The sequence below is a fragment of the Somniosus microcephalus genome, unplaced genomic scaffold (assembly GCF_052327205.1).
Source record: "Somniosus microcephalus isolate GS21.2 unplaced genomic scaffold, FLI_Smic_1.0 unresolved_chr1, whole genome shotgun sequence".
Lineage (NCBI taxonomy): Eukaryota > Metazoa > Chordata > Chondrichthyes > Squaliformes > Somniosidae > Somniosus > Somniosus microcephalus.
The window spans coordinates 33,703,851-33,731,794 of NW_028225179.1; the positions used below are offsets into that span (position 1 = coordinate 33,703,851).

At 51.8% G+C, this 27,944-nt stretch overlaps 1 protein-coding gene across 1 annotated transcript in view; it reads left to right on the forward strand.

The window, feature by feature from the left end:
* Positions 1-25,685, forward strand: part of LOC147094578 (integrin alpha-M-like) — a 151,337-nt gene extending 125,652 nt beyond the window's left edge. The window contains exons 19-20 of the mRNA XM_085974408.1: positions 8,872-8,982; positions 22,838-25,685. Coding sequence (XP_085830534.1) covers positions 8,872-8,982; positions 22,838-22,954 — 228 coding nt within the window. The 3' untranslated portion in view covers positions 22,955-25,685. The remainder of the gene's footprint in view (positions 1-8,871; positions 8,983-22,837) is intronic.
* Positions 25,686-27,944: the final 2,259 nt, after the last annotated feature.

Here is a 27,944-nt window from a genome sequence, read left to right on the forward strand (position 1 = left end):
ACCTCCTCCAGCCCCTACAACCCTCCCTATCTCTGTAACCCCCTCCAGCCCCCTACAACATACCCTATCTCAGTAACCTCCTCCAGCCCCTACAACCCTCCCTATCTCTGCAACCTCTTCCAGCCCCTACAACCCTCCCTATCTCTGCAACCTCCTCCAGCCCCTACAACCCTCCCTATCTCCGTAACTTCCTCCAGCCCCTACCACCCTCCCTATCTCTGTAACCTTCTCCAACCCCTACCACCCTCCCTATCTCTGTAACCTCCTCCAGCCCCTACAACCCCCCCTATCTCTGTAACCTCCTCCAGCCCCTACCACCCTCCCTATCTGTAACCTCCTCCAGCCCCTACCACCCTCCCTATCTCTGTAACGTCCTCCAGCCCCTACAACCCTATCTCTGTAACCTCCTCCAGCCCCTACAACCCTCCCTATCTCTGTAACCTCCTCCAGCACCTACAACCCTCCCTATCCCTGTAACCTCCTCCAGCCCCTACAACCCTCCCTATCTCTGTAACCTACTCCAGTCCCTATAACCCTCCCCATCTCTGTAACCTCCCCCAGCCCCTACAACTCTCCCTATCACTGTAACCTCCTCCAGCCCCTACAACCCTCCCTATCTCTGTAACCTCCTCCAGCCCCCTACAACCCACCCTATCTCTGTAACCTCCTCCAGCCGCTACATCCCTCCCTATCTCTGTAACCTCCTCCAGACTCTACAACATACCCTATCTCTGTAAACTCCTCCAGCCCCTACCACCCTCCCTATCTCTGTAACCTCCTCCAGCCCCTACCACCTTCCCTATCTCTGTAACATCCTCCAGCCCCTACCACCCTCCCTATCTCTGTAACCTCCTCCAGCCCTACAACCCTCCCTATGTCGGTAACCTCCTCCAGACCCTACAACCCTCCCTATCTCTGTACCCTCCTCCAGCCGCTACCACCCTCCCTATCTCTGTAACATCCTCCAGCCCCTACCACCCTCCCTATCTCTGTAACCTCCTCCAGCCCCCTACAACCCTCCCTATCTCTGTAACCTCCTCCAGCCCCTAGAACCCTCCCTATCTCTGTAACCTCCTCCAGCCCCTACCACCCTCCCTATCTCTGTAACCTCCTCCAGCCCCTACCACCTTCCCTATCTCTGTAACCTCCTCCAGCCCCTACAGCCCTCCAAGATCTCTGCGCGCCTCCAATCCTGGCCTCTTGCGCATCCCCCTGATTTCCATTGCTCCACCATTGGCGGCCGTGCCTTCAGCCGCCTGGGGCCCCGAGCTCTGGAATTCCCTCCCTAAACCTCTCCGCCTCTCTCCCCTCCTTTAAGACGCTCCTTAAAACCTCCCTCTTTGGCCAAGCTTTTGGTCACCTGCCCTAATATCTCCTTATGTGGCTCGGTGTCAAAAGTATTTCTCTCATACACAGCACAGAAACAGGCCATTAAGCCCCTCTGGGTCCGTGCCGGAGTTTGTGCTCCACATGAGCCTCCTCCCGCCCCTCTTCATCTCATCCTATCACCATATCCTTCTATTCCTTTCTCCCTCATGTGTTTATCCAGCTTCCCCTTAAATGCATCCCTACTATTCGCCTCAACCACTCCCTGTGGTAGCGAGTTCCACATTCTCACCACTCTCTGGGGAAAGAAGTTTCTCCTGAATTCCCCATTGGATTTATTAGTGATTATCTTATATTGATGGCCCCTAGTTCTGGTCTACCCCTACAACTGGAAACATCTTCTCTAACTCGATCCTATCGAAACCCTTTCATAATTTTACAGACCTCGATCAGGTCGTCCCTCAGCCTTCTCTTTTCTAGAGAAAAGGGCCCCTGCCTGTTCAATCTTTCCTGATAGGTGTAAACTCTCTGTTCTGGTATCACCCTTGTAAATCTCATCTGCATCTTCTCCAGTGCCTCTGTAAACTTTTTATGATATGGAGACCGGAACTGTGCACAGTGCTCCAAGTGTGGTCCAACCGGACCAGAACTGTGCACAGTGCTCCAAGTGTGGTCTAACCAGACCGGAACTGTGCACAGTGCTCCAAGTGCGGTCTAACCAGACCAGAACTGTGCACAGTACTCCAAGTGTGGTCTAACCAGACCGGAACTGTGCACAGTGCTCCGAGTGTGGTCTAACCAGACCAGAACTGTGCACAGTGCTCCAAGTGTGGTCTAACCAGACCAGAACTGTGCACAGTGCTCCAAGTGTGGTCTAACCAGACCAGAACTGTGCACAGTGCTCCAAGTGTGGTCTAACCAGACCAGAACTGTGCACAGTGCTCCGAGTGTGGTCTAACCAGACCAGAACTGTGCACAGTGCTCCAAGTGTGGTCTAACCAGACCGGAACTCTGCACAGTGCTCCAAGTGTGGTCTAATCAGACCAGAGCTGTGCACAGTGCTCCAAGTGTGGTCTAACCAGACCAGAACTGTGCACAGTGCTCCAAGTGTGGTCTAATCAGACCAGAGCTGTGCACAGTGCTCCAAGTGTGGCCCAACCAGACCAGAACTGTGTACAGTGCTCCAAGTGTGGTCTAACCAGACCAGAACTGCGCACAGTGCTCCGAGTCTGGTCTAACCAGACCAGAACTGTACACAGTGCTCCAAGTCTGGTCTAACCAGACCAGAACTGTGTACAGTGCTCCGAGTGTGGTCTAACCAGACCAGAACTGCGCACAGTGCTCCGAGTGTGGTCTAACCAGACCAGAACTGTACACAGTGCTCCAAGTCTGGTCTAACCAGACCAGAACTGTACACAGTGCCCCAAGTGTGGTGTAACCAGACCAGAACTGTGCACAGTGCTCCAAGTGTGGTCTAACCAGACCGGAACCATGCACAGTGCTCCAAGTGTGGTCTAACCAGACCAGAACTGTGCACAGTACTCCAAGTGTGGTCTAACCAGACCAGAACATTGCACAGTGCTCCAAGTGTGGTCTTACCAGAGCAGAACTGTGCACAGTGCTCCAAGTGTGGTCTAACCGGACTGGAACTGTGCACAGTGCTCCAAGTGTGGTCTAACTAGACCGGAACTGTGCACAGTGCTCCAAGTTAATTTAAATTAATTAAAGGGTAAGTCATGCCAGGAGAGCCCAGCCCCGTGATGTGCTCCTCCTGCTCCATGTGGGAATTCAGGGACACTGCCCCTGGTGACTACGTGTGCAGGAAATGCATCCATCTGCAGCTACTAGCAGACCGCATTGAGGAGCTGGAGCTGCGGGTGGATGGGTTGTGGAGCATTCACGATGCTGAGAAGTTCGTGGATAGCACGTTTAGTGAGTTGGTCACACCGCAGGGAAGGGCTGCACAGGAAGAAAGGAAAGGGGTGACCATCAGGCGGAGCAATAGAAGTAGGCAGGTAGTGCAGAAAACCCCTGTGAACATTCCCCTCTCAAACAACTATACCGCTTTGGATACTGTTGAGGGGGATGACTCACCAGGGGAAGGCAGCAGCAGCCAGCTTCCTGGCACTGGGGGTGCTCCTGCTGCCCAGGAAGGGAGGAAAAAGAGTGGGAGAGCAATAGTGGTAGGGGATTCTATAGTAAGGGGAACAGATAGGCGTTTCTGTGGCCGTAGACGTGAATCCAGGATGGTTTGTTGCCTCCCTGGTGCCAGGGTCAAGGATGTCACTGAGCGGCTGCAGGGCATTCTGGAGGGGGAGGGTGAACAGCCAGAGGTCGTGGTCCACATTGGTACCAACGACATAGGTAAAAAGAGGGATGAGGTCCTGCAGCAAGAATTTAGGGAGCTAGGGGCAAGATTAAGGAGCAGGACCTCAAAGGTTGTAATCTCTGGATTACTCCCGGTGCCACGTGCTAGTGAGTATAGGAATGGGAGGATAGAACAGATGAATGCGTGGCTAAAGGGATGGTGCAGGAGGGAGGGCTTTAGTTTCCTGGATCACTGGGTCTGCTTCTGGGAAAGGTGGGACTTGTACAAGTCGGACGGTTTACACCTGAACCAGAGGGGAACCAATATCCTTGCGGGGAGGTTTGCTAGCACTGCTGGGGGGGGTTTAAACTAACTCGGCAGGGGGATGGGATACAGAGTGGAGCTATAGTAGGGGGTGATGTACAGCCAAATACGGAGGAAAAAACAAGTCAGCAGGGAAGGCAGAGCAAAGATGTGAAGGCAAAAGGGAATATGGCAGGGCTGGAAGGCATTTATTTTAATGCAAGGAGTCTTGCAAATAAGGTGGATGAACTGAAGTTGTTGTTGAACACATGGGAGTACGATATTGTTGCTATCACAGAGACATGGTTGAGGGAGGGTCAGGACTGGCAGCTGAATATTCCGGGGTATAGAATCTTCAGGCGAGACAGAGGGGGGTGTAAAAGGGGAGGGGGTGTTGCAATATTAATTAAGGAGTCTATTACTGCTGTAAGGAGGGATGATATATTAGCGGGTTCCTCTAATGAGGCCATATGGGTAGAACGTAAAAACAAAAAGGGGGCAAGCACTTTGCTGGGAGTGTACTATAGGCCCCCAAACAGTCAGGGGGAGATAGAGGAACAGATATGTAGGCAGATATCAGAAAAGTGTGAAAATAATAGGGTAGTAATAGTGGGGGATTTCAACTTCCCCAATATAAATTGGGATAGTCAGAGTGTGAAAGGCTTAGAGGGTGCAGAATTCTTAAGGTGCATCCAGGAGAGCTTTTTGAGCCAACATGTAGAAAGTCCTACAAGAGAGGGGGCGGTACTGGACCTAATTCTAGGGAATGTAGCCGGGCAGGTGGTGGAAGTGTCAGTAGGAGAGCATTTTGGCGATAGTGACCATAATTCGGTGAGATTTAAGGTGGTCATGGAAAAAGACAAAGGCGGCCCGGAAATAAGGGTTCTAAATTGGGGGAAGGCCGATTTTAATATGATAAGGCAGGATCTGGCCAAAGTGGACTGGGAGCAGCTACTTATAGGAAAATCCACATCAAAACAGTGGGAGGCTTTCAGAAGGGAAATAGAGAGAGTACAACACCAACATGTTCCTGTAAAGGTCAAGGGTGGGACCAACAAGCAAAGGGAACCTTGGATGACAAGGGATATACAAAAATGCATTAGGAAAAAAAGGGGGGCTTTTGGCAGTTACAAAAGACAAAAGACGGAGGAAGCCCTAGAGGAGTATAAAAGGTGCAGGGGCATACTTAAAAAGGAAATTAGGAGGGCGAGGAGGGGCCATGAAATAACACTGGCGAGCAAAATAAAGGAAAATCCTAAGATGTTTTATAAGTATATTAAGGGCAAGAGGATAACCAGGGAAAGGGTAGGGCCCATTAGGGACCAAAGTGGCAAGCTGTGTGCAGAGCCAGATGAAGTAGGTGGGGTTTTAAATGAATTTTTTGCCTCTGTGTTCACTATGGAGAAAGACGATGTAGACATAGAAGTCGGGCAAGGGGACTGTGACATACTTGAACATATTAGCATCGAGAGGGAGGAGGTACTAGTGGTTTTAGCAGGCCAAAAAGTGGATAAATCCCCAGGCCCGGACGAGATGTATCCCAGGCTGTTGTGTGAGGCAAAGGAGGAGATTGCAGGGGCTCTGACACAAATTTTCAGAACCTCTCTGGCCACAGGGGATGTACCAGAGGACTGGAGAACAGCTAACGTAGTACCATTATTCAAGAAGGGTAGCAGGGATAAACCAGGGAATTACAGGCCAGTGGGCCTAACATCTGTGGTAGGGAAATTATTGGAAAAAATTCTGAGGGACAAAATTAGTCTCCACTTGGAGAGGCAAGGATTAATCGGGGATAGTCAGCATGGCTTTGTCAAGGGTAAATCATGTCTGACCAATCTGATTGAATTTTTCGAGGGGGTGACTAGGTGTGTGGATGAGGGAAATGCTGTGGATGTGGTTTACATGGACTTCAGTAAAGCTTTTGACAAAGTCCCGCATAGGAGACTGGTCAAGAAGGTAAGAGCCCATGGGATCCAGGGGGCCTTGGCGCGTTGGATCCTAAACTGGCTGAGTGGCAGGAGGCAGAGGGTGATGGTCGAAGGTTGCTTTTGTGATTGGAAGCCTGTGTCCAGTGGGGTACCTCAGGGATCGGTGCTGGGTCCCTTGCTGTTTGTGATCTACATTAATGATTGGGATGAGAATGTAAAGGGTATGATCAGTAAGTTCGCGGATGACACGAAAATTGGTGGGGTGGTAAATTGCGAGGAGGAAAGCCTCAGGCTACAGGACGATATTAACGGGTTGGTCAGATGGGCGGAAAAGTGGCAAATGGAATTTAACCCGGAAAAGTGCGAGGTGATGCATTTTGGACGGACAAATAAGGCAAGGGAATACACAATGAGTGGTAGGACCCTAGGAAGTACAGAGGGTCAGAGGGACCTTGGTGTACATGTACATAGATCCCTGAAGGCAGCGGAACAGGTAGATAAGGTGGTTAAAAAGGCATATGGGATACTTGCCTTCATTAGCCGAGGCATAGAATATAAGAGCAGGGAGGTTATGATGGAGCTGTACAAAACGCTGGTGAGGCCACAGCTGGAGTACTGTGTGCAGTTCTGGTCGCCTCACTATAGGAAGGATGTGATTGCATTGGAGAGGGTGCAGAGAAGATTCACCAGGGTGTTACCTGGGATGGAGCGCCTCAGCTATGAAGAAAGACTAAACAGGCTGGGGTTGTTTTCCTTGGAGCAAAGAAGGCTGAGGGGGGACCTGATTGAGGTGTACAAAATGATGAGGGGCATAGATAGGGTAGATAAAGAGGAACTTTTCCCGTTAGTAGAGGGGTCAATAACAAGGGGGCATAGATTCAAGGTAAGGGACAGGAGATTTAGGGGGGATTTGAGGAGGAACTTTTTCACCCAGAGGGTGGTTGGAAGCTGGAACTCACTGCCTGAAAGGGTGGTAGAGGCAGGAACCCTCACAACATTCAAGAAGCATTTGGATGAGCACTTGAAATGCCATTGCATACAAGGCTATGGACCAAATGCTGGAAAATGGGATTAGACTGGACAGGGATTGATGGACGGCGCAGACACGATGGGCCGAAGGGCCTCTTTCTGCGCTGTAAAACTCTATGGCCTAGAAATTGGGTTTTGGCTTAGCCAGGGCTTTAGCGCTGGAAATTAGTGCCGGCGCTAAGTCCCCTGCGCGCGCCAAAAATTCAGTGGCGCCGCACCCAAACGGCTGCCGGCGCTACTGAAGGGCCTTAGCGCCTGGAAAAGGGCGCTAACTGCCGTTTCGCGCCGCAATTCCGGCGCTGCGGCACCCGATGCGGTGCGGCAGGCTGGGGAAGTGCAGGCCTCCTCCTTCCGTTAAGGAGGAGCTGCCTGCACCCGGCCGCGGCCCGCGCAAATCTGCTTAAAAATGAGCCCGGCACCTCGGACAAGTGCCGGGCTTGCATCTGTTCCGGGGGGGGGGGGGGGGGGGAGAGAAGTCCGGGGAGGGAGCTGTGGGCAGGCGGCCGGCGGGAAAGCGGCCGGCCGCCGCGGGGCCTTTAATGCGCCGGCGCTAACTGCAGTAAGGCACCTCTGACAAAACGCTGGTTGCGGCTGCCACGGGCGAGGCGGCCGCAACTCAATTTCGGAGTTCGGGCGGGTTACCACGGCAACCGGGACGCTGCGCACACCGATGACGTCATCGGTGCCGGAGCAGCGCTACCGGAGCAACGCCGATTTAGGGCCCCAGGGAATTTTACTACTGGCCAAAACTCCGGCGCAAGGCCCTCTAGCGCCTCAAATGAGGCGCTAAGGCTACTGAATTTTCAGCCGTATGACTCTATGGCCTAGAAATTGAGTTTGCGCTGCGCCAGGGCTTTAGTGCCGGAAGTTAGCGCCGGCGCTAAGTCCCTTTGCGCGCGCCAAAAATTCAGTAGCGCCGCGCCCAAACGGCTGCCGGCGCTACTGAAGGGTTTTAGCGCCTGAAAACTGGCGCAACGCGCCGCATTGCGGCACTATTCCGGCGCTGCGGCGCCCGCTGCGGTGCGGCAGGCTCGGGAAGTGCAGGCCTCCTCCTTCCGTTAAGGAGGAGCTGCCTGCACCCGGCCGTGGCCCGCGCAAATCTCTTCAAAAATGAGCCCGGCACCTCGGACAAGTGCCGGGCTTGCATCTGTTCCGGGGGGGGGGGGGAGAAGTCCGGGGAGGGAGCTGCGGGCAGGCGGCCGGCGGGAAAGCGGCCGGCCACCGCGCCTCCTTAAAGCGCCGGCGCAGACTCCGGCAACACTCGTTTGCCGGAGTCTTAGTTGCGGCTGCCACTGGCGAGGCGGCCGCAACTGAATTTCGGCTTGGGGCCGGGTTACCACGGCAACCGGGGCGCTGCGCACACCGATGACGTCATCGGTGCCGGCGCAGCGCTACCGGTCTACCGCCGCGGAAGGGCCCCAGGCAATTTAGGAACCGGCGCCAATTGCAGCGCTAGGCCCTCTAGCGCCGCAAAATCGGTGCTAAGGGCACTGAATTTCCAGGCCTATGACTCTAAGTGTGGTCTAACCAGACCAGAACTGTGCACAGTGCTCCAAGTGCGGTCTAACCAGACCAGAACTGTGCACAGTGCTCCAAGTGCGGTCTAACCGGACTGGAACTGTGCACAGTGCCCCAAGTGTGGTCTAACTAGACCGGAGTTGTACACAGTGCTCCAAGTGTGGTCGAACCGGACCAGAATTGTACACAGTGCTCCAAGTGTGGTCTAACCAGACCAGAACTGTGCACAGTGCTCCAATTGCGGTCTAACCAGACCAGAACTGTGCACAGTGCTCCAGGTGTGGTCTAACCAGATCAGAATTGTGCACAATGCTCCAAGTGTGGACTAACCAGACCAGAACTGTGCACAGTATTCTAATTACACTCCTGTGAAGCACCTTTTGATTTTTTATTATGTTGACGTTGCTGTATTAATGCAAGTAATGTTTTACTGTCTTTCACTCCCTCCTTCCTACCAAGGTGACAACTGATGTGGAGATGTTCAAGGAAGTAAATTATATACCGTGGATCGCTGGGGGAGCTGTGGGAGGATTAGTCCTATTGATTTTGACAGGATTGATCCTTTACAAGGTAGGTGTTCGTGTCTTATAAACTGCCAAAAATATTTATCTCCTTCACCAATCCTGCTCCAAATTGAGTGACCTGCTGATCGAGCCATAGTCAGGACTGCTTAGAAGCTTAGCTGGACGGTCGTAGGTTGGCGGGTGCTTGTAAATTGAGGAGAAAGCAGTATCAAGCTGAACGTGAGGTCTCTCAGACTGCTACACATTCCCTGCGCAGCGCCCTGAATCGCTGGCTGTATCACGACTCATATTAATCCAGCTCCATCACATTGTCACTCAGTAACCCCTCTCCCCCAGCGCCCTGTGTTACTGACTGTATCACTATTCATATTAATCGAGCTCCGTCACATTGTCACTCGGTAACCCCTCTCCCCCAGCACCCTGTGTGACTGACTGTATCTCTACTGATGTTAATCCAGCTCCCTCACAGTCACTCAGTAACCCCTCTCACCCAGCACCCTGTGTTACTGACTGTATCTCTACTGATGTTAATCCAGCTCCCTCACACTATCACTCAGTAACCCCTCTCCCCCAGCGCCCTGTGTTACTGACTGTATCTCTACTGATGTTAATCCAGCTCCCTCATACTGTCACTCGGTAACCCCTCTCCCCCAGCGCCCTGTGTGACTGAATGTATCTCCACTGATGTTAATCCAGCTCCCTCACACTGTCACTCAGTAACCCCTCTCCCCCAGCGCCCTGTGTGACTGAATGTATCTCTACTGATGTTAATCCAGCTCCCTCACAGTCACTCAGTAACCCCTCTCCCCCCAGCGCCCTGTGTTACTGACTGTTTCTCTACTGATGTTAATCCAGCTCCCTCACACTGTCACTCAGTAACCACTCTCCCCCAGCGCCCTGTGTTACTGACTGTATCTCTACTGGTGTTAATCCAGCTCCCTCACACTGTCACTCAGTAACCCCTCTCCCCCAGCGCCCTGTGTTACTGACTGTACCTCTACTGATGTTAATCCAGCTCCCTCACACTGTCACTCAGTAACCCCTCTCCCCCAGCGCCCTCTGTTACTGACTGTATCTCTACTGATGTTAATCCAGCTCCCTCATACTGTCACTCAGTAACCCCTCTCCCCCAGCGCCCTGTGTGACTGAATGTATCTCTACTGATGTTAATCCAGCTCCCTCACACTGTCACTCAGTAACCCCTCTCCCCCAGCGCCCTGTGTTACTGACTGTATCTCTACTGATGTTAATCCAGCTCCCTCACACTGTCACTCAGTAACCTCTCTCCCCCAGCGCCCTGTGTTACTGACTGTATCTCTACTGATGTTAATCCAGCTCCCTCACACTGTCACTCAGTAACCCCTCTCCCCCAGCACCCTGTGTTACTGACTGTATCTCTACTGATGTTAATCCAGCTCCCTCACACTGTCACTCAGTAACCCCTCTCCCCCAGCGCCCTGTGTTACTGACTGTATCTCTACTGATGTTAATCCAGCTCCCTCACACAATCACTCAGTAACCCCTCTCCCCCAGCGCCCTGTGTCACTGACTGTATCTCTACTGATGTTAATCCAGCTCCCTCACACTGTCACTCAGTAACCCCTCTCCCCCCAGCACCCTGTGTTACTGACTGTATCTCTACTGATGTTAATCCAGCTCCCTCACACTGTCACTCAGTAACCCCTCTCCCCCCAGCACCCTGTGTTACTGACTGTATCTCTACTGATGTTAATCCAGCTCCCTCACACTGTCACTCAGTAACCCCTCTCCCCCAGTGCCCTGTGTTACTGACTGTATCTCTACTGATGTTAATCCAGCTCCCTCACACTGTCACTCAGTAACCCCTCTCCCCCAGCGCCCTGTGTTACTGACTGTATCTCTACTGATGTTAATCCAGCTCCCTCACACTGTCACTCAGTAACCCCTCTCCCCCAGTGCCCTGTGTCACTGACTGTATCTCTACTGATGTTAATCCAGCTCCCTCACACTGTCACTCAGTAACCCCTCTCCCCCAGCGCCCTGTGTTACTGACTGTATCTCTACTGATGTTCATCCAGCTCCCTCACACTGTCACTCAGTAACCCCTCCCCCAGCGCCCTGTGTTACTGACTGTATCTCTACTGATGTTAATCCAGCTCCCTCACACTGTCACTCAGTAACCGCTCTCCCCCAGTGCTCTGTGTTATTGACTGTATCACTACTGATGTTAATCCAGCTCCCTCACACTGTCACTCAGTAACCCCTCTCCCCCAGCGCCCTGTGTCACTGACTGTATCTCTGCTGATGTTAATCCAGCTCCCTCACACTGTCACTCAGTAACCCCTCTCCCCCAGCGCCCTGTGTTCCTGACTGTATCTCTACTGATGTTAATCCAGCTCCCTCACACTGTCACTCAGTAACCCCTCTCCCCCAGCGCCCTGTGTTACTGACTGTATCTCTACTGATGTTAATCCAGCTCCCTCACACTGTCACTCAGTAACCCCTCTCCCCCCAGCACCCTGTGTTACTGACTGTATCTCTACTGATGTTAATCCAGCTCCCTCACACTGTCACTCAGTTACCCCTCCCCCAGCGCCCTGTGTTACTGACTGTATCTCTACTGATGTTAATCCAGCTCCCTCACACTGTCACTCAGTAACCCTCTCCCCCAGCGCCCTGTGTTACTGACTGTATCTCGACTGATGTTACTCCAGCTCCCTCACACTGTCACTCAGTAACCCCTCTCCCCAGCGCCCTGTGTTACTGACTGTATCTCTACTGATGTTAATCCAGCTCCCTCACACTGTCACTCAGTAACCCCTCTCCCCAGCGCCCTGTGTTACTGACTGTATCTCTACTGATGTTAATCCAGCTCCCTCACACTGTCACTCAGTAATCCCTCTCACCCAGCACCTTGTGTTACTGACTGTATCTCTACTGATGTTAATCCAGCTCCCTCACACTGTCACTCAGTAACCCCTCTCCCCCAGCGCCCTGTGTTACTGACTGTATCCCTACTGTTGTTAATCTGGCTCCCTCACACTGTCACTCAGTAACCCCTCTCCCCCAGCGCCCTGTGTTACTGACTGTATCTCTACTGATGTTAATCCAGCTCCCTCACACTGTCACTCAGTAACCCCTCTCCCCCAGCGCCCTGTGTTACTGACTGTATCCCTACTGATGTTAATCCAGCTCCCTCACACTGTCACTCAGTAACCCCTCTCCCCCAGCACCCTGTGTTACTGACTGTATCCCTACTGATGTTAATCCAGCTCCCTCACACTGTCACTCAGTAACCCCTCTCCCCCAGCGCCCTGTGTTACTGACTGTATCCCTACTGATGTTAATCCAGCTCCCTCACACTGTCACTCAGTAACCCCTCTCCCCCAGCGCCGTGTCACTGACTGTATCTCTACTGATGTTAATCCAGCTCCCTCACACTGTCACTCAGTAACCCCTCTCCCCCAGCGCTCTGTGTTACTGACTGTATCTCTACTGATGTTAATCCAGCTCCCTCACACTGTCACTCAGTAACCCCTCTCCCCCAGCACCCTGTGTTACTGACTGTATCTCTACTGATGTTAATCCAGCTCCCTCACACTGTCACTCAGTAACCCCTCTCCCCCAGCGCCCTGTGTTACTGACTGTATCCCTACTGATGTTAATCCAGCTCCCTCACACTGTCACTCAATAACCCCTCCCACCCAGCGTCCTCTGTCACTGACTGTATCTCTACTGATGTTAATCCAGCTCCCTCACACTGTCACTCAGTAACCCCTCTCCCCCAGCACCCTGTGTCACAGACTGTATCTCTACTGATGTTACTCCAGCTCCCTCACACTGTCACTCAGTAACCCTCTCCCCAGCGCCCTGTGTTACTGACTGTATCTCTACTGTTAATCCAGCTCCCTCACACTGTCACTCAGTAACCCCTCTGCCCCAGCACCGTGTGTTATTGACTGTATCACTACTGATGTTAATCCAGCTCCCTCACACTATCACTCAGTAACCCCTCTCCCCCAGCGCCCTGTGTTACTGACTGTGTCTCTACTGATGTTAATCCAGCTCCCTCACATTGTCACTCAGCAACCCTTCTCCCCCAGGGCCCTGTGTTACTGACTGTATCTCTGCTGATGTTAATCCAGCTCCTTCACACTGTCACTCAGTAACCCCTCTCCCCCAGCGCCCTGTGTTACTGACTGTATATCTACTGATGTTAACCCAGCTCCCTCACACTGTCCCTCAGTAACCCCTCTCCCCCAGCGCCCTGTTTTACTGACTGCATCTCTACTGTCACTCAGTAACTTCTCTCCCCCAGCGCTCTGTGTCACTGACTGCATCTCTACTGATGTTAATCCAGCTCCCTCACACTGTCACTCAGTAACCCCTCTCCCCCAGCGCTCTGTGTTACTGACTGTATCTCTACTTATGTTAATCCAGCTCCCTCACACTGTCACTCAGTAACCCCTCTCCCCCAGCGCCCTGTGTTACTGACTGTATCTCTACTGATGTTAATCCAGCTCCCTCACACTGTCACTCAGTAACCCCTCTCCCCCAGCGCCCTGTGTTACTGACTGTATCCCTACTGATGTTAATCCAGCTCCCTCACACTGTCACTCAGTAACCCCTCTCCCCCAGCACCCTGTGTTACTGACTGTATCCCTACTGATGTTAATCCAGCTCCCTCACACTGTCACTCAGTAACCCCTCTCCCCCAGCGCCCTGTGTTACTGACTGTATCCCTACTGATGTTAATCCAGCTCCCTCACACTGTCACTCAGTAACCCCTCTCCCCCAGCGCCGTGTCACTGACTGTATCTCTACTGATGTTAATCCAGCTCCCTCACACTGTCACTCAGTAACCCCTCTCCCCCAGCGCTCTGTGTTACTGACTGTATCTCTACTGATGTTAATCCAGCTCCCTCACACTGTCACTCAGTAACCCCTCTCCCCCAGCACCCTGTGTTACTGACTGTATCTCTACTGATGTTAATCCAGCTCCCTCACACTGTCACTCAGTAACCCCTCTCCCCCAGCGCCCTGTGTTACTGACTGTATCCCTACTGATGTTAATCCAGCTCCCTCACACTGTCACTCAATAACCCCTCCCACCCAGCGTCCTCTGTCACTGACTGTATCTCTACTGATGTTAATCCAGCTCCCTCACACTGTCACTCAGTAACCCCTCTCCCCCAGCACCCTGTGTCACAGACTGTATCTCTACTGATGTTACTCCAGCTCCCTCACACTGTCACTCAGTAACCCTCTCCCCAGCGCCCTGTGTTACTGACTGTATCTCTACTGTTAATCCAGCTCCCTCACACTGTCACTCAGTAACCCCTCTGCCCCAGCACCGTGTGTTATTGACTGTATCACTACTGATGTTAATCCAGCTCCCTCACACTATCACTCAGTAACCCCTCTCCCCCAGCGCCCTGTGTTACTGACTGTGTCTCTACTCATGTTAATCCAGCTCCCTCACATTGTCACTCAGCAACCCTTCTCCCCCAGGGCCCTGTGTTACTGACTGTATCTCTGCTGATGTTAATCCAGCTCCTTCACACTGTCACTCAGTAACCCCTCTCCCCCAGCGCCCTGTGTTACTGACTGTATATCTACTGATGTTAACCCAGCTCCCTCACACTGTCCCTCAGTAACCCCTCTCCCCCAGCGCCCTGTTTTACTGACTGCATCTCTACTGTCACTCAGTAACTTCTCTCCCCCAGCGCTCTGTGTCACTGACTGCATCTCTACTGATGTTAATCCAGCTCCCTCACACTGTCACTCAGTAACCCCTCTCCCCCAGCGCTCTGTGTTACTGACTGTATCTCTACTTATGTTAATCCAGCTCCCTCACACTGTCACTCAGTAACCCCTCTCCCCCAGCGCCCTGTGTTACTGACTGTATCTCTACTGATGTTAATCCAGCTCCCTCACACTGTCACTCAGTAATCCCTCTCACCCAGCACCTTGAGTTACTGACTGTATCTCTACTGATGTTAATCGAGCTCCCTCACACTGTCACTCAGTAACCCCTCTCCCCCAGCGCCCTGTGTCAATGACTGTATCTCTACTGATGTTAATCCAGCTCCCTCATGCTGTCACTCAGTAACCCCTCTCCCCCAGCGTCCTCTGTCACTGACTGTATCTCTACTGATGTTAATCCAGCTCCCTCACACTGTCACTCAGTAACCCCTCTCCCCCAGCACCCTGTGTCACTGACTATATCTCTACTGATGTTAATCCAGCTCCCTCACACTGTCACTCAGTCACCCCTCTCCCCCAGCGCCCTGTGTTACTGACTGTATCTCTACTGATGTTAATCCAGCTCCCTCACACTGTCACTCAGTAACCCCTCTCCCCCAGCGCCCTGTGTTACTGACTGTATCTCTACTGATGTTAATCCAACTCCCTCACACTGTCACTCAGTAATCCCTCTCACCCAGCACCTTGTGTTACTGACTGTATCTCTACTGATGTTAATCCAGCTCCCTCACACTGTCACTCAGTAACCCCTCTCCCCCAGCACCCTGTGTTACTGACTGTATCCCTACTGATGTTAATCCAGCTCCCTCACACTGTCACTCAGTAACCCCTCTCCCCCAGTGCCCTGTGTTACTGACTGTATCCCTACTGATGTTAATCCAGCTCCCTCACACTGTCACTCACTAACCCTCTCCCCGCAGCGCCCTGTGTTACTGACTGTATCTCCACTGATGTTAATCTATCTCACTCACACTGTCACTCAGTAACCCCTCTCCCCCAGCGCCCTGTGTTACTGACTGTATCTCCACTGATGTTAATCCAGCTACCTCACACTGTCACTCAGTAACCCCTCTCCCCCAGCGCCCTGTGTTACTGACTGTATCTCTACTGATGTTAATCCAGCTCCCTCACACTGTCACTCAGTAACCCCTCTCCCCCAGCGCCCTGTGTTACTGACTGTATCTCCACTGATGTTAATCCAGCTCCCTCACACTGTCACTCAGTAACCCCTCTCCCCCAGCACCCTGTGTTACTGACTGTATCTCTACTGATGTTAATCCAGCTCCCTCACACTGTCACTTAGTAACCCCTCTCCCCCAGTGCCCTGTGTTACTGACTGTATCTCTACTGATGTTAATCCAGCTCCCTCACACTGTCACTCAGTAACCCCTCTCCCCCAGCGCCCTGTGTTACTGACTGTATCTCTACTGATGTTAATCCAGCTCCCTCACACTGTCACTCAGTAACCCCTCTCCCCCAGCACCCTGTGTTACTGACTGTATCTCTACTGATGTTAATCCAGCTCCCTCACACTGTCACTCACTAACCCTCTCCCCGCAGCGCCCTGTGTTACTGACTGTATCTCCACTGATGTTAATCTATCTCACTCACACTGTCACTCAGTAACCCCTCTCCCCCAGCGCCCTGTGTTACTGACTGTATCTCCACTGACGTTAATCCAGCTACCTCACACTGTCACTCAGTAACCCCTCTCCCCCAGCGCCCTGTGTTACTGACTGTATCTCTACTGATGTTAATCCAGCTCCCTCACACTGTCACTCAGTAACCCCTCTCCCCCAGCACCCCGTGTTACTGACTGTATCTCTACTGATGTTAATCCAGCTCCCTCACACTGTCACTCAGTAACCCCTCTCCCCCAGCACCCTGTGTCACTGGCTATATCTCTACTGTTAATCCAGCTCCCTCACACTGTCACTCAGTAACCCCTCTCCCCCAGTGCCCTGTGTCACTGACTGTATCTCTACTGATGTTAATCCAGCTCCCTCACACTGTCACTCAGTAACCCCTCTCCCCCAGCGCCCTGTGTTACTGACTGTATCTCTACTGATGTTAATCCAGCTCCCTCACACTGTCACTCAGTAACCCCTCTCCCCCAGTGCCCTGTGTCACTGACTGTATCTCTACTGATGTTAATCCAGCTCCCCCACACTGACACTCAGTAACCCCTCTCCCCCAGCGCCCTGTGTTACTGACTGTATCTCTACTGATGTTAATCCAGCTCCCTCACACTGTCACTCAGTAACCCCTCTCCCCCAGCGCCCTGTGTTACTGACTGTATCTCTACTGATGTTAATCCAGCTCCCTCACACTGTCACTCAGTAACCCCTCTCCCCCAGCGCCCTGTGTTACTGACTGTATCTCTACTGATGTTAATCCAGCTCCCTCACACTGTCACTCAGTAACCCCTCCCACCCAGCGTCCTCTGTCACTGACTGTATCTCTACTGATGTTAATCCAGCTACCTCACACTGTCACTCAGTAACCCCTCTCCCCCAGCACCCTGTGTCACTGGCTATATCTCTACTGTTAATCCAGCTCCCTCACACTGTCACTCAGTAACCCCTCTCCCCCAGCGCCCTGTGTCACTGACTGTATCTCTACTGATGTTAATCCAGCTCCCTCACACTGTCACTCAGTAACCCCTCTCCCCCAGCGCACTGTGTTACTGACTGTATCACTACTGATGTTAATCCAGCTCCCTCACACTATCACTCAGTAACCCCTCTCCCCCAGTGCCCTGTGTTACTGACTGTGTCTCTACTGATGTTAATCCAGCTCCCTCACATTGTCACTCAGCAACCCCTCTCCCCCAGGGCCCTGTGTTACTGACTGTATCTCTGCTGATGTTAATCCAGCTCCTTCACACTGTCACTCAGTAACCCCTCTCCCCCAGCGCCCTGTGTTACTGACTGTATATCTACTGATGTTAACCCAGCTCCCTCACACTGTCCCTCAGTAACCCCTCTCCCCCAGCGCCCTGTGTTACTGACTGTATCTCTACTGATGTTAATCCAGCTCCCTCACACTGTCTCTCAGTAACCCCTCTCCCCCAGCGCCCTGTGTTACTGACTGTATCTCTACTGATGTTAATCCAGCTCCCTCACACTGTCACTCAGCAACCCCTCTCCCCCAGTGCCCTGTGTTACTGACTGTGTCTCTACTGATGTTAATCCAGCTCCCTCACATTGTCACTCAGCAACCCCTCTCCCCCAGCACCCTGTGTTACTGACTGTATCTCTACTGATGTTAATCCAGCTCCCTCACACTGTCACTCAGTAACCCCTCTCCCCCAGCACCCTGTGTTACTGACTGTATCTCTGCTGATGTTAACCCAGCTCCCTCACACTGTCACTCAGTAACTTCTCTCCCCCAGCGCCCTGTGTCACTGACTGCATCTCTACTGATGTTAATCCAGCTCCCTCACACTGTCACTCAGTAACCCCTCTCCCCCAGCGCTCTGTGTTACTGACTGTATCTCTACTTATGTTAATCCAGCTCCCTCACACTGTCACTCAGTAACCCCTCTCCCCCAGCGCCCTGTGTTACTGACTGTATCTCTACTGATGTTAATCCAGCTCCCTCACACTGTCACTCAGTAATCCCTCTCACCCAGCACCTTGTGTTACTGACTGTATCTCTACTGATGTTAATCCAGCTCCCTCACACTGTCACTCAGTAACCCCTCTCCCCCAGCGCCCTGTGTCAATGACTGTATCTCTACTGATGTTATTCCAGCTCCCTCATGCTGTCACTCAGTAACCCCTCTCCCCCAGCGCCCTGTGTTACTGACTGTATCCCTACTGATGTTAATCTGGCTCCCTCACACTGTCACTCAGTAACCCCTCTCCCCCAGCACCCTGTGTTACTGACTGTGTCTCTACTGATGTTAATCCAGCTCCCTCACACTGTCACTCAGTAGTCCCTCTCCCCCAGTGCCCCGTGTTACTGACTGTATCTCTACTGATGTTAATCCAGCTCCCTCACACTGCCACTCAGTAACCCCGCTCCCCCAGCGCCCTGTGTTACTGACTGTATCTCTCCTGCTGTTAATCCAGCTCCCTCACACTGTCACTCAGTAACCCCTCTCCCCCAGCGCCCTGTGTTACTTAGTGTATCTCTACTGATGTTAATCCAGCTCCCTCACACTGTCACTCAGTAACCCCTCTCCCCCAGCACCCTGTGTTACTGACTGTATCTCTACTGATGTTAATCCAGCTCCCTCGCACTGTCACTCAGTAACCCCTCTCCCCCAGCACCCTGTGTTACTGACTGTATCTCTACTGATGTTAATCCAGTTCCCTCACACTGTCACTCAGTAACCCCTCTCCCCCAGCGCCCTGTGTTACTGACTGTATCTCTACTGATGTTAATCCAGCTCCCTCACACTGTCACTCAGTAACCCCTCTCCCCCGGCGCCCTGTGTTACTGACTGTATCTCTACTGATGTTAATCCAGCTCCCTCACACTGTCACTCAGTAACTCCTCTCCCCCAGCGCCCTGTGTTACTGACTGTATCTCTACTGATGTAAATCCAGCTCCCTCACACTGTCACACAGTAACCCCTCTCCCCCAGCGCCCTGTGTTACTGACTGTATCTCTACTGATGTAAATCCAGCTCCCTCACACTGTCACTCAGTAACCCCTCTCCCCCAGCACCCTGTGTTACTGACTGTATCTCTACTGATGTTAATCCAGCTCCCTCACACTGTCACTCAGTAACCCCTCTCCCCCAGCGCCCTGTGTTACTGACTGTATCTCTGCTGATGATAATCCAGCTCCCTCACATTGTCACTCAGTAACCCCTCTCCCCCAGCGCCCTGTGTTACTGTCTGTATCTCTGCTGATGTTAATCCAGCTCCCTCACACTGTCACTCAGTAACCTCTCCCCCAGCGCCCTGTGTCACTGACTGTATCTCTACTGATGTTAATCCAGCTCACTCACAATGTCACTCAGTAACCCCTCTCCCCTATCGCCCTGTGTTACTGACTGTATCTCTACTGATGTTAATCCAGCTCCCTCACGCTGTCACTCAGTAACCCCTCTCCCCCAGCGCCCTGTGTTACTGACTGTATCTCTACTGATGTTAATCCAGCTCCCTCACACTGTCACTCAGTAACCCCTCTCCCCCAGCGCCCTGTGTTACTGACTGTATCTCTACTGATGTTAATCCAGCTCCCTCACACTGTCACTCAGTAGCCCCTCTCCCCCAGCGCCCTGTGTTACTGACTGTATCTCTACTGATGTTAATCCAGCTCCCTCACACTGTCACTCAGTAACCCCTCTCCCCCAGCGCCCTGTGTTACTGACTGTATCTCTACTGATGTTCATCCAGCTCCCTCACACTGTCACTCAGTAACCCCTCTCCCCCAGCGCCCTGTGTTACTGACTGTATCTCTACTGATGTTAATCCAGCTCCCTCACACTGTCACTCAGTAACCCCTCTCCCCCAGCACCCTGTGTCACTGACTGTATCTCTGCTGATGTTAATCCAGCTCCCTCACACTGTCACTCAGTAACCCCTCTCCCCCAGCGCCCTGTGTTACTGACTGTATCTCTACTGATGTTAATCGAGCTCCCTCACATTGTCACCCAGTAACCCCTCTCCCCCAACGCCCTGTGTTACTGACTGTATCTCTGCTGATGTTAATCCAGCTCCCTCACACTGTCACTCAGTAACCCCTCTCCCCCAGCGCCCTGTGTGACTGGCTGTATCTCTAGTGACGTTAATCCAGCTCTCTCACACTGTCACTCAGTAACCCACCTCCCCCAGCGCCCTGTGTCACTGACTGTATCTCTACTGATGTTAATCCAGCTTCTTCACACTGTCACTCAGTAACCCCTCTCCCCCAGCGCCCTGTGTTACTGACTGTATCTCTACTGATGTTAATCCAGCTCCCTCACACTGTCACTCAGTAACCCCTCTCCCCCAGCGCCCTGTGTTACTGACTGTATCTCTACTGATGTTAATCCAGCTCCCTCACACTGTCACTCAGTAACCCCTCTCCCCCAGCACCCTGCGTTACTGACTGTATCTCTACTGATGTTAATCCAGCTCCCTCACACTGTCACTCAGTAACCCCTCTCCCCCAGCGCCCTGTGTTACTGACTGTATCTCTACTGATGTTAATCCAGCTCCCTCTCACTGTCACTCAGTAACCCCTCTCCCCCAGCACGCTGTGTTACTGACTGTATCTCTACTGATGTTAATCCAGCTCCCTCACACTGTCACTCAGTAACCCCTCTCCCCCAGCACCCTGCGTTACTGACTGTATCTCTACTGATGTTAATCCAGCTCCCTCACACTGTCACTCAGTAACCCCTCTCCCCCAGGGCACTGTGTTACTGACTGTATCTCTACTGATGTTAATCCAGCTCCCTCACACTGTCACTCAGTAACCCCTCTCCCCCAGCACCCTGTGTTACTGACTGTATCTCTACTGATGTTAATCCAGCTCCCTCACACTGTCACTCAGTAACCCCTCTCCCCCAGCGCCCTGTGTTACTGACTGTATCTCTACTGATGTTAATCCAGCTCCCTCACACAGTCACTCAGTAACCCCTCTCCCCCAGCGCCCTGTGTTACTGACTGTATCTCTACTGATGTTAATCCAGCTCCCTCACACTGTCACTCAGTAACCCCTCTCCCCCAGCACCCTGTGTCACTAACTGTATCGCTACTGATGTTAATGCAGCTCCCTCACACTGTCACTCAGTAACCTCTCTCCCCCAGTGCCCTGTTTCACTGACTGTATCTCTGCTGATGTTATTCCAGCTCCCTCACACTGTCACTCAGTAACCCCTCTCTCCCAGCGCCCTGTGTTACTGACTGTATCTCTACTGATGTTAATCCAGCTCCCTCACACTGTCACTCAGTAACCCCTCTCCCCCAGCACCGTGTGTTACTGACTGTATCTCTACTGATGTTAATCCAGCTCCCTCACAGTGTCACTCAGTAACCCCTCTCCCCCAGCACCGTGTGTTACTGACTGTATCTCTACTGATGTTAATCCAGCTCCCTCACACTGTCACTCAGTAACCCCTCTCCCCCAGCGCCCTGTGTTACTGACTGTATCTCTACTGTTAATCCAGCTCCCTCACACAGTCACTCAGTAACCCCTCTCCCCCAGCGCCCTGTGTTACTGACTGTATCTCTACTGATGTTAATCCAGCTCCCTCACACTGTCACTCAGTAACCCCTCTCCCCCAGCACCCTGTGTCACTAACTGTATCGCTACTGATGTTAATGCAGCTCCCTCACACTGTCACTCAGTAACCTCTCTCCCCCAGTGCCCTGTTTCACTGACTGTATCTCTGCTGATGTTATTCCAGCTCCCTCACACTGTCACTCAGTAACCCCTCTCTCCCAGCGCCCTGTGTTACTGACTGTATCTCTACTGATGTTAATCCAGCTCCCTCACACTGTCACTCAGTAACCCCTCTCCCCCAGCACCGTGTGTTACTGACTGTATCTCTACTGATGTTAATCCAGCTCCCTCACAGTGTCACTCAGTAACCCCTCTCCCCCAGCACCGTGTGTTACTGACTGTATCTCTACTGATGTTAATCCAGCTCCCTCACACTGTCACTCAGTAACCCCTCTCCCCCAGCGCCCTGTGTTACTGACTGTATCTCTACTGATGTTAATCCAGCTCCCTCACACTGTCACTCAGTAACCCCTCTCCCCCAGCACCCTGTGTTACTGACTGTATCTCTACTGATGTTAATCCAGCTCCCTCACACTGTCACTCAGTAACCCCTCTCCCCCAGCACCCTGCGTTACTGACTGTATCTCTACTGATACTAGGGGACACAGCTTGAAGGTCTTGATGAAGAGATACAGGGGGGGGATTTGAGGAAAAACTTTTTTACACAGCGAGTGGTGAGGACCTGGAACTCGCTGCCGACGGAAGTGGTGGACGTGGAGACACTCAATGTTTTCGAGGGGAGACTGAATAGGCGCTTGAGGGAAATAAACTTGCAGGGCTACGGGGATAGAGCGGGGGGAATGGGACTGCCTGGATTGCTCTGCAGAGAGCCGGCGCGGACTCGATGGGCCGAATGGCCTCCTCCTGTGCTGTTATGACTCTATGATGTTGGTCCCGCTCCCTCACACACTGTATTATTCCTGTAACAGGTGGGGTTTTTCAAACGCAGCTACAAAGACTTAATGAATGAAAATAATCCACAGAATGTTGATGTCGCGGAGGAAGAATCTAACGAGCCTTTGAATGTTGGTCCTGCAACAGAGTGACAGGTGACCCATCACCAGAATAGAAAAGGCTGCAACATATTGACGCCACTGTTCCCGGCCAGAATAGAGATGACTGGTGAATTGTGCCCCGTCCATCGCTGCTGTAAGTGACTGGGATTGATTTCCCGATCACAGTTTGCACCCTGTAACTATCCTTTGCTCTCTGCCGTTCCCTGGAGAATTAAATCTGCTTTTCACGGTCGACTTTGCTCCAGTGGCGGTCACGTGTTCCATTTGCTGTAGGGCATAGCGCCGCTTTCTAAATAGATTCTGTAGACTGTTTGCTGCGGTGCGCTGATTAAGTAGACTCTGTAGACTGTTATAGTGCGCTGATTAGAAACATAGAAGATAGGAGCAGGAGTAGGCCATTCGGCCCCTCGAGCCCGCTCCGCCATTTAATGAGATCATGGCTGATCATCCAGATTCAGTACCCTGTCCCTGCTTTCTCCCCATATCCCTTGATCCCTTTAGCCTTAGGAAATATATCTAACTCCTTCTTGAATATATTTAATGGCTTGGCCTCAACTGCCTTCTGTGGTGGAGAATTCCACAGGTTCACCACTCTCTGGGTGAAGAAATTCCTCCTCATCTCTGTCCTAAATGGCTTATCCCTTACCTTTAGACTGTGACCCCTGGTTCTGGACTCCCCCGCCATCGGGAACATCCTTCTTGCATCTAGTCTGTCTAGTCCTGTTAGAATTTTATAAGTTTCAATGAGATCCCCTCTCATTCTTCTAAACTCCAGCGAGTATAAGCCCAATCGACCCAATCTCTCCTCATACGTCATTCCTGCCATCCCAGGTATCAGTCTGGTGAATCTTCGCTGCACTCCCTCCATGGCAAGAACATCCTTCCTCAGATAAGGCGACCAAAACTGCACACAATACTCAAGGTGTGGTCTCACCAAGGCCTTGTACAACTGCAGCAAGACATCCTTGCTCCTGTACTCGAATCCTCTCACTATGAAGGCCAACATACCATTTGCCTTCTTAACCGCCTGCTGCACCTGCATGCTTACCTTCAGCGACTGGTGCACAAGGACACCCAGGTCTCGTTGCACTTCCCCTTCTCCCAATCTATTGCCATTCAGATAATAATCTGCCGTCCTGTTTTTGCCACCAAAGTGGATAACCTTGCATTTATCCACATTATACTGCATCTGCCATGCATCTGCCCAATCACCCAACCTGTCCAAATCATCCTGGAGTTTCTCGGCATCCTCCTCACAGCACACACGCCCACCCAGCTTTGTGTCGTCTGCAAACTTGGAGATATTACAACTAGTCCCCTCGTCTAGATGATTAGCTGGACTGTTTGCTGTTGTGCTCTGATTAAATGGACACTGTAGACTGCTTGCTGCAACATGCTAATTAAATAGACACTGTTTGCTGCAGTGTTCTGATTAAATGAGTCACTGTACAGTGTTTGGGGCAGTACGCTGATTAAATAGACACGGTAGTCTGCTTTCTGCAGTATGCTGATTAAATAGACACTGTTTGCTGTGAGGCATAGTGGTATCAATAGACACACTCACATTTGTAAAATGCCTTCTACCCTCTCTCCCACACAATCCCCAAAGTGTGTCGCACACCTGGATTTGCATTGAAGGGCAGTCGCTGCTAGCAACATCCTGTTAGCTCATTCTATCCCATTCTATCCAAGTCGGTGGCTTCGAGCCAACACTCCCTGGTTGCCAGTACTGAGGGAGCGCTGCGCTGTCGGAGGGGCAGTACTGAGCGAGCGCCGCGTTGTCGGAGGGGCATTACTGAGCGAGCGCCGCACTGTCGGAGGGGCAGTACTGAAGGAGTGCTGCACTTTCGGAGGGGCAATACTGAGGGAGCGCCGCGCTGTCGGAGGGGCAGTACTGAGGGAGAGCCGCGCTGTCGGAGGGGCGGTACTGAGGGAGAGCCGCACTGTCAGAGAGGCTGTACTGAGGGAGCGCCACACTGTCGGAGAGGCAGTATTGAGGTAGCGCCGCACTGTCGGAGGGGAAGTACTGAGGGAGCGCCGCGCTGTCAGAGGGACAGTACTGAGGGAGCGCCGCGCTGTCGGACGGGCAGTACTGAGGGAGTGCCGCACTGTCGGAGGGGCAGTACAGAGGGAGCGCCGCACTGTCGGAGGGGCAGTACTGAGGGAGCGCCGCACTGCCGGAGGGGCAGTACTGAGGGAGAGCCGCACTGCCGGAGGGGCAGTACTGAGGGAGCGCCGCACTGTTGGAGGGGCAGTACTGAGGGAGCGCCGCACTGTCGGAGGGGTAGTACTGAGGGAGCGCCGCACTGTCGGAGGGGCAGTACTGAGGGCCATTCGGCCCGTCATGTCTTAGGTAGAGCTGTCCAATTTCGGCCCACTCCTCCAGGTAGTTTCCCCGTAAACCTGCCAAATTCTGCTCTTCGAGTACATGCCCAGGCTCTTGGTTAGGTGGGATAGTTACACGATGCTTCAATCTTTTCTTCTGGGCTCTCAGGCCTCGATATGAAACCCAGCAGCTTATTTCTATACCTGTGGTGAATCTACCGCCTCAATAATGGATTCGAATTTGTGCTAATTTGGCTCCGAACCTTCCTGTGATTGTCGCTCTGGAGGATGTGGTGAGGACTGCAGGCCAGAATATTATTTAACCCCGGTGATGTTTGGCTTGCGAAGACATGTGCCTGTGTTCGATTTCTGTCACGTTGGTCTGATCTCGCTGAAATCACTTCCGAGTTCAATAAAACGTTTTGTTTTCCAAATGCATTTGCTTCATTCTCATTCCTGATTGTGATTTGTGGAGAGTGAGAGAGAGATGGAATGGTGGACGAGGAGAGGTTGAGCCGCTCGATTGGATTCCAGGTATGGAGAGGCAGAAAGATAGGAGAAAGAGAGAAGGAAAAAGGAAGACCGACATGGAAAGAGAGAGAGAGAGAGAGAAACTGAAAGGGAGAGATAGAGAGAGAGAAAGAGAGAATCAGAGACGGAGAGAGAGACAGAGAGAGACAGAGAGAGAGACAGAGAGAGAGACAAAGAGAGAGAGAGAGAGAGAGACAGACAGAGAGAGAGACAGAGAGAGAGACAGAGAGACAGAGAGAGAGAGACAGAGAGAGAGACAGAGAGTGAGACAGAGAGTGAGACAGAGAGAGAGAGACAGAGAGAGAGACACAGAGAGAGCGAGACAGAGAGCGAGACAGAGAGAGCGAGACAGAGAGAGCGAGACAGAGAGAGCGAGACAGAGAGTGAGACAGAGAGAGTGAGACAGAGAGAGAGAGACAGAGAGAGAGACAGAGAGAGACAGAGAGAGAGCGAGACAGAGAGCGAGAGACAGAGAGAGAGAGACAGAGAGTGAGACAGAGAGTGAGACAGAGAGTGAGACAGAGAGTGAGACAGAGAGAGAGAGAGACAGAGAGAGAGTGAGACAGAGAGCGAGACAGAGAGAGAGAGAGAGAGAGACAGGGAGAGAGAATCAGAGAGAGAGAGACAGAGAGAGAGAATCAGAGAGAGAGAGACAGAGAGAGAGAATCAGAGAGAGAGAGACAGAGAGAGAGAATCAGAGAGAGAGAGACAGAGAGAGAGAGACAGAGAGAGAGGGACAGACTGGAGAGAGACAGAGAGAGAGTGAGAGAGACAGAGAGAGAGAGAGCAAGACAGAGTGAGCGAGACAGAGCAAGAGCGAAACAGAGAGAGCGACAGACAGCGAGACAGAGACAGCGAGAGAAATGCAAGGACCGGTTGTGAACCTGACTTCATAGACCCACAGGGAAACAACCATGTGTTTGGCCAGACCCCTTTAGATGTCACACCAGCCATCGCAAATCGGAACAACCTTGATCGTGAAATAAATAAAAGCGGTAGGGAGGTAGTGCAACTCTGCCGAGCCTTAGGCCTGTACATAGTTAACGGTAGGTTCAGAGGGGACTCCCTAGGGAGACTCACATACTCCTCAACTCTTGGGTCTAGTGTGGTGGACTATACAATCACTGACCTGGACCCCTGCGATATCAACTCATCCACTGTCAGGCAGCAATCCCCCCTCTCAGACCATAACCAAATAAATATGTACCTTAAACTTTCTGCCCAAACTACAGACACAAAAAAAGAACCCAGTAAGCTCCATAAAATAAACCAGACATACAGATGGGCCCCAGACAGTGGAGAAAAATTCATCACAGCACTAAAGTCACCTGATCTCACAAGTAAAATATCAAAATTTAAAGAAAACCCATACGAGATCACCAGAGATGGTGTAAACATGGCCATAGAGGATATAAATATGATCTTCCATGAGGCAGCTGTAAAAGCCGACCTTGTGAAACAGAAGAAGAAGCGTCACAAAAGACAAAATAAAAATAAGAAATGGTTTGACCACGAATGCAAAAATGCCAGAAAAGACCTGAGAAAAATATCAAACCAAAAGCATCGCCAACCAAACAATCCGGACCTACGTACTAGATACAATGAAACCCTCAAAAGATATAAACACACCATTAGGAACAAAACACAAAACTATACCCACAAAATACTCGAAGAAATTGAAAACTCCACCAATCCAAAACAATTCTGGGAAATGTGGAATAACCTGAGTACAACACAATTGCAAGCATTACCAATCCAAGATGGCGACATCTGGAGAACACATTTTGAAAACCTCTATAAAGACATCCCAATAAACGAAACAAACCCAAGTCAACATCAGGTCACAGAAAAACTCCACACATTAGAAGCAACAATTAAAGACAACCAAAACCCTCTAGACTCCCCAATCACATGGAAAGAACTGGCCACAAAAACAAAATCTCTCCACCTAAAGAAAGCCTGTGGCCCAGACAACATCAAAAATGAAATGCTCAAGTTCAGCAATATGGAGATGCAGGGTGCGGTACTCAAATTATTCAACATCATATTACGTTCAGGCTGTTTTCCCGATATCTGGTGCCAAGGACTAATCTCCCCCATATATAAAAGTGGAAACAAATCAGACCCAAATAACTACCGCGGCATCTGTGTCAACAGTTGTCTA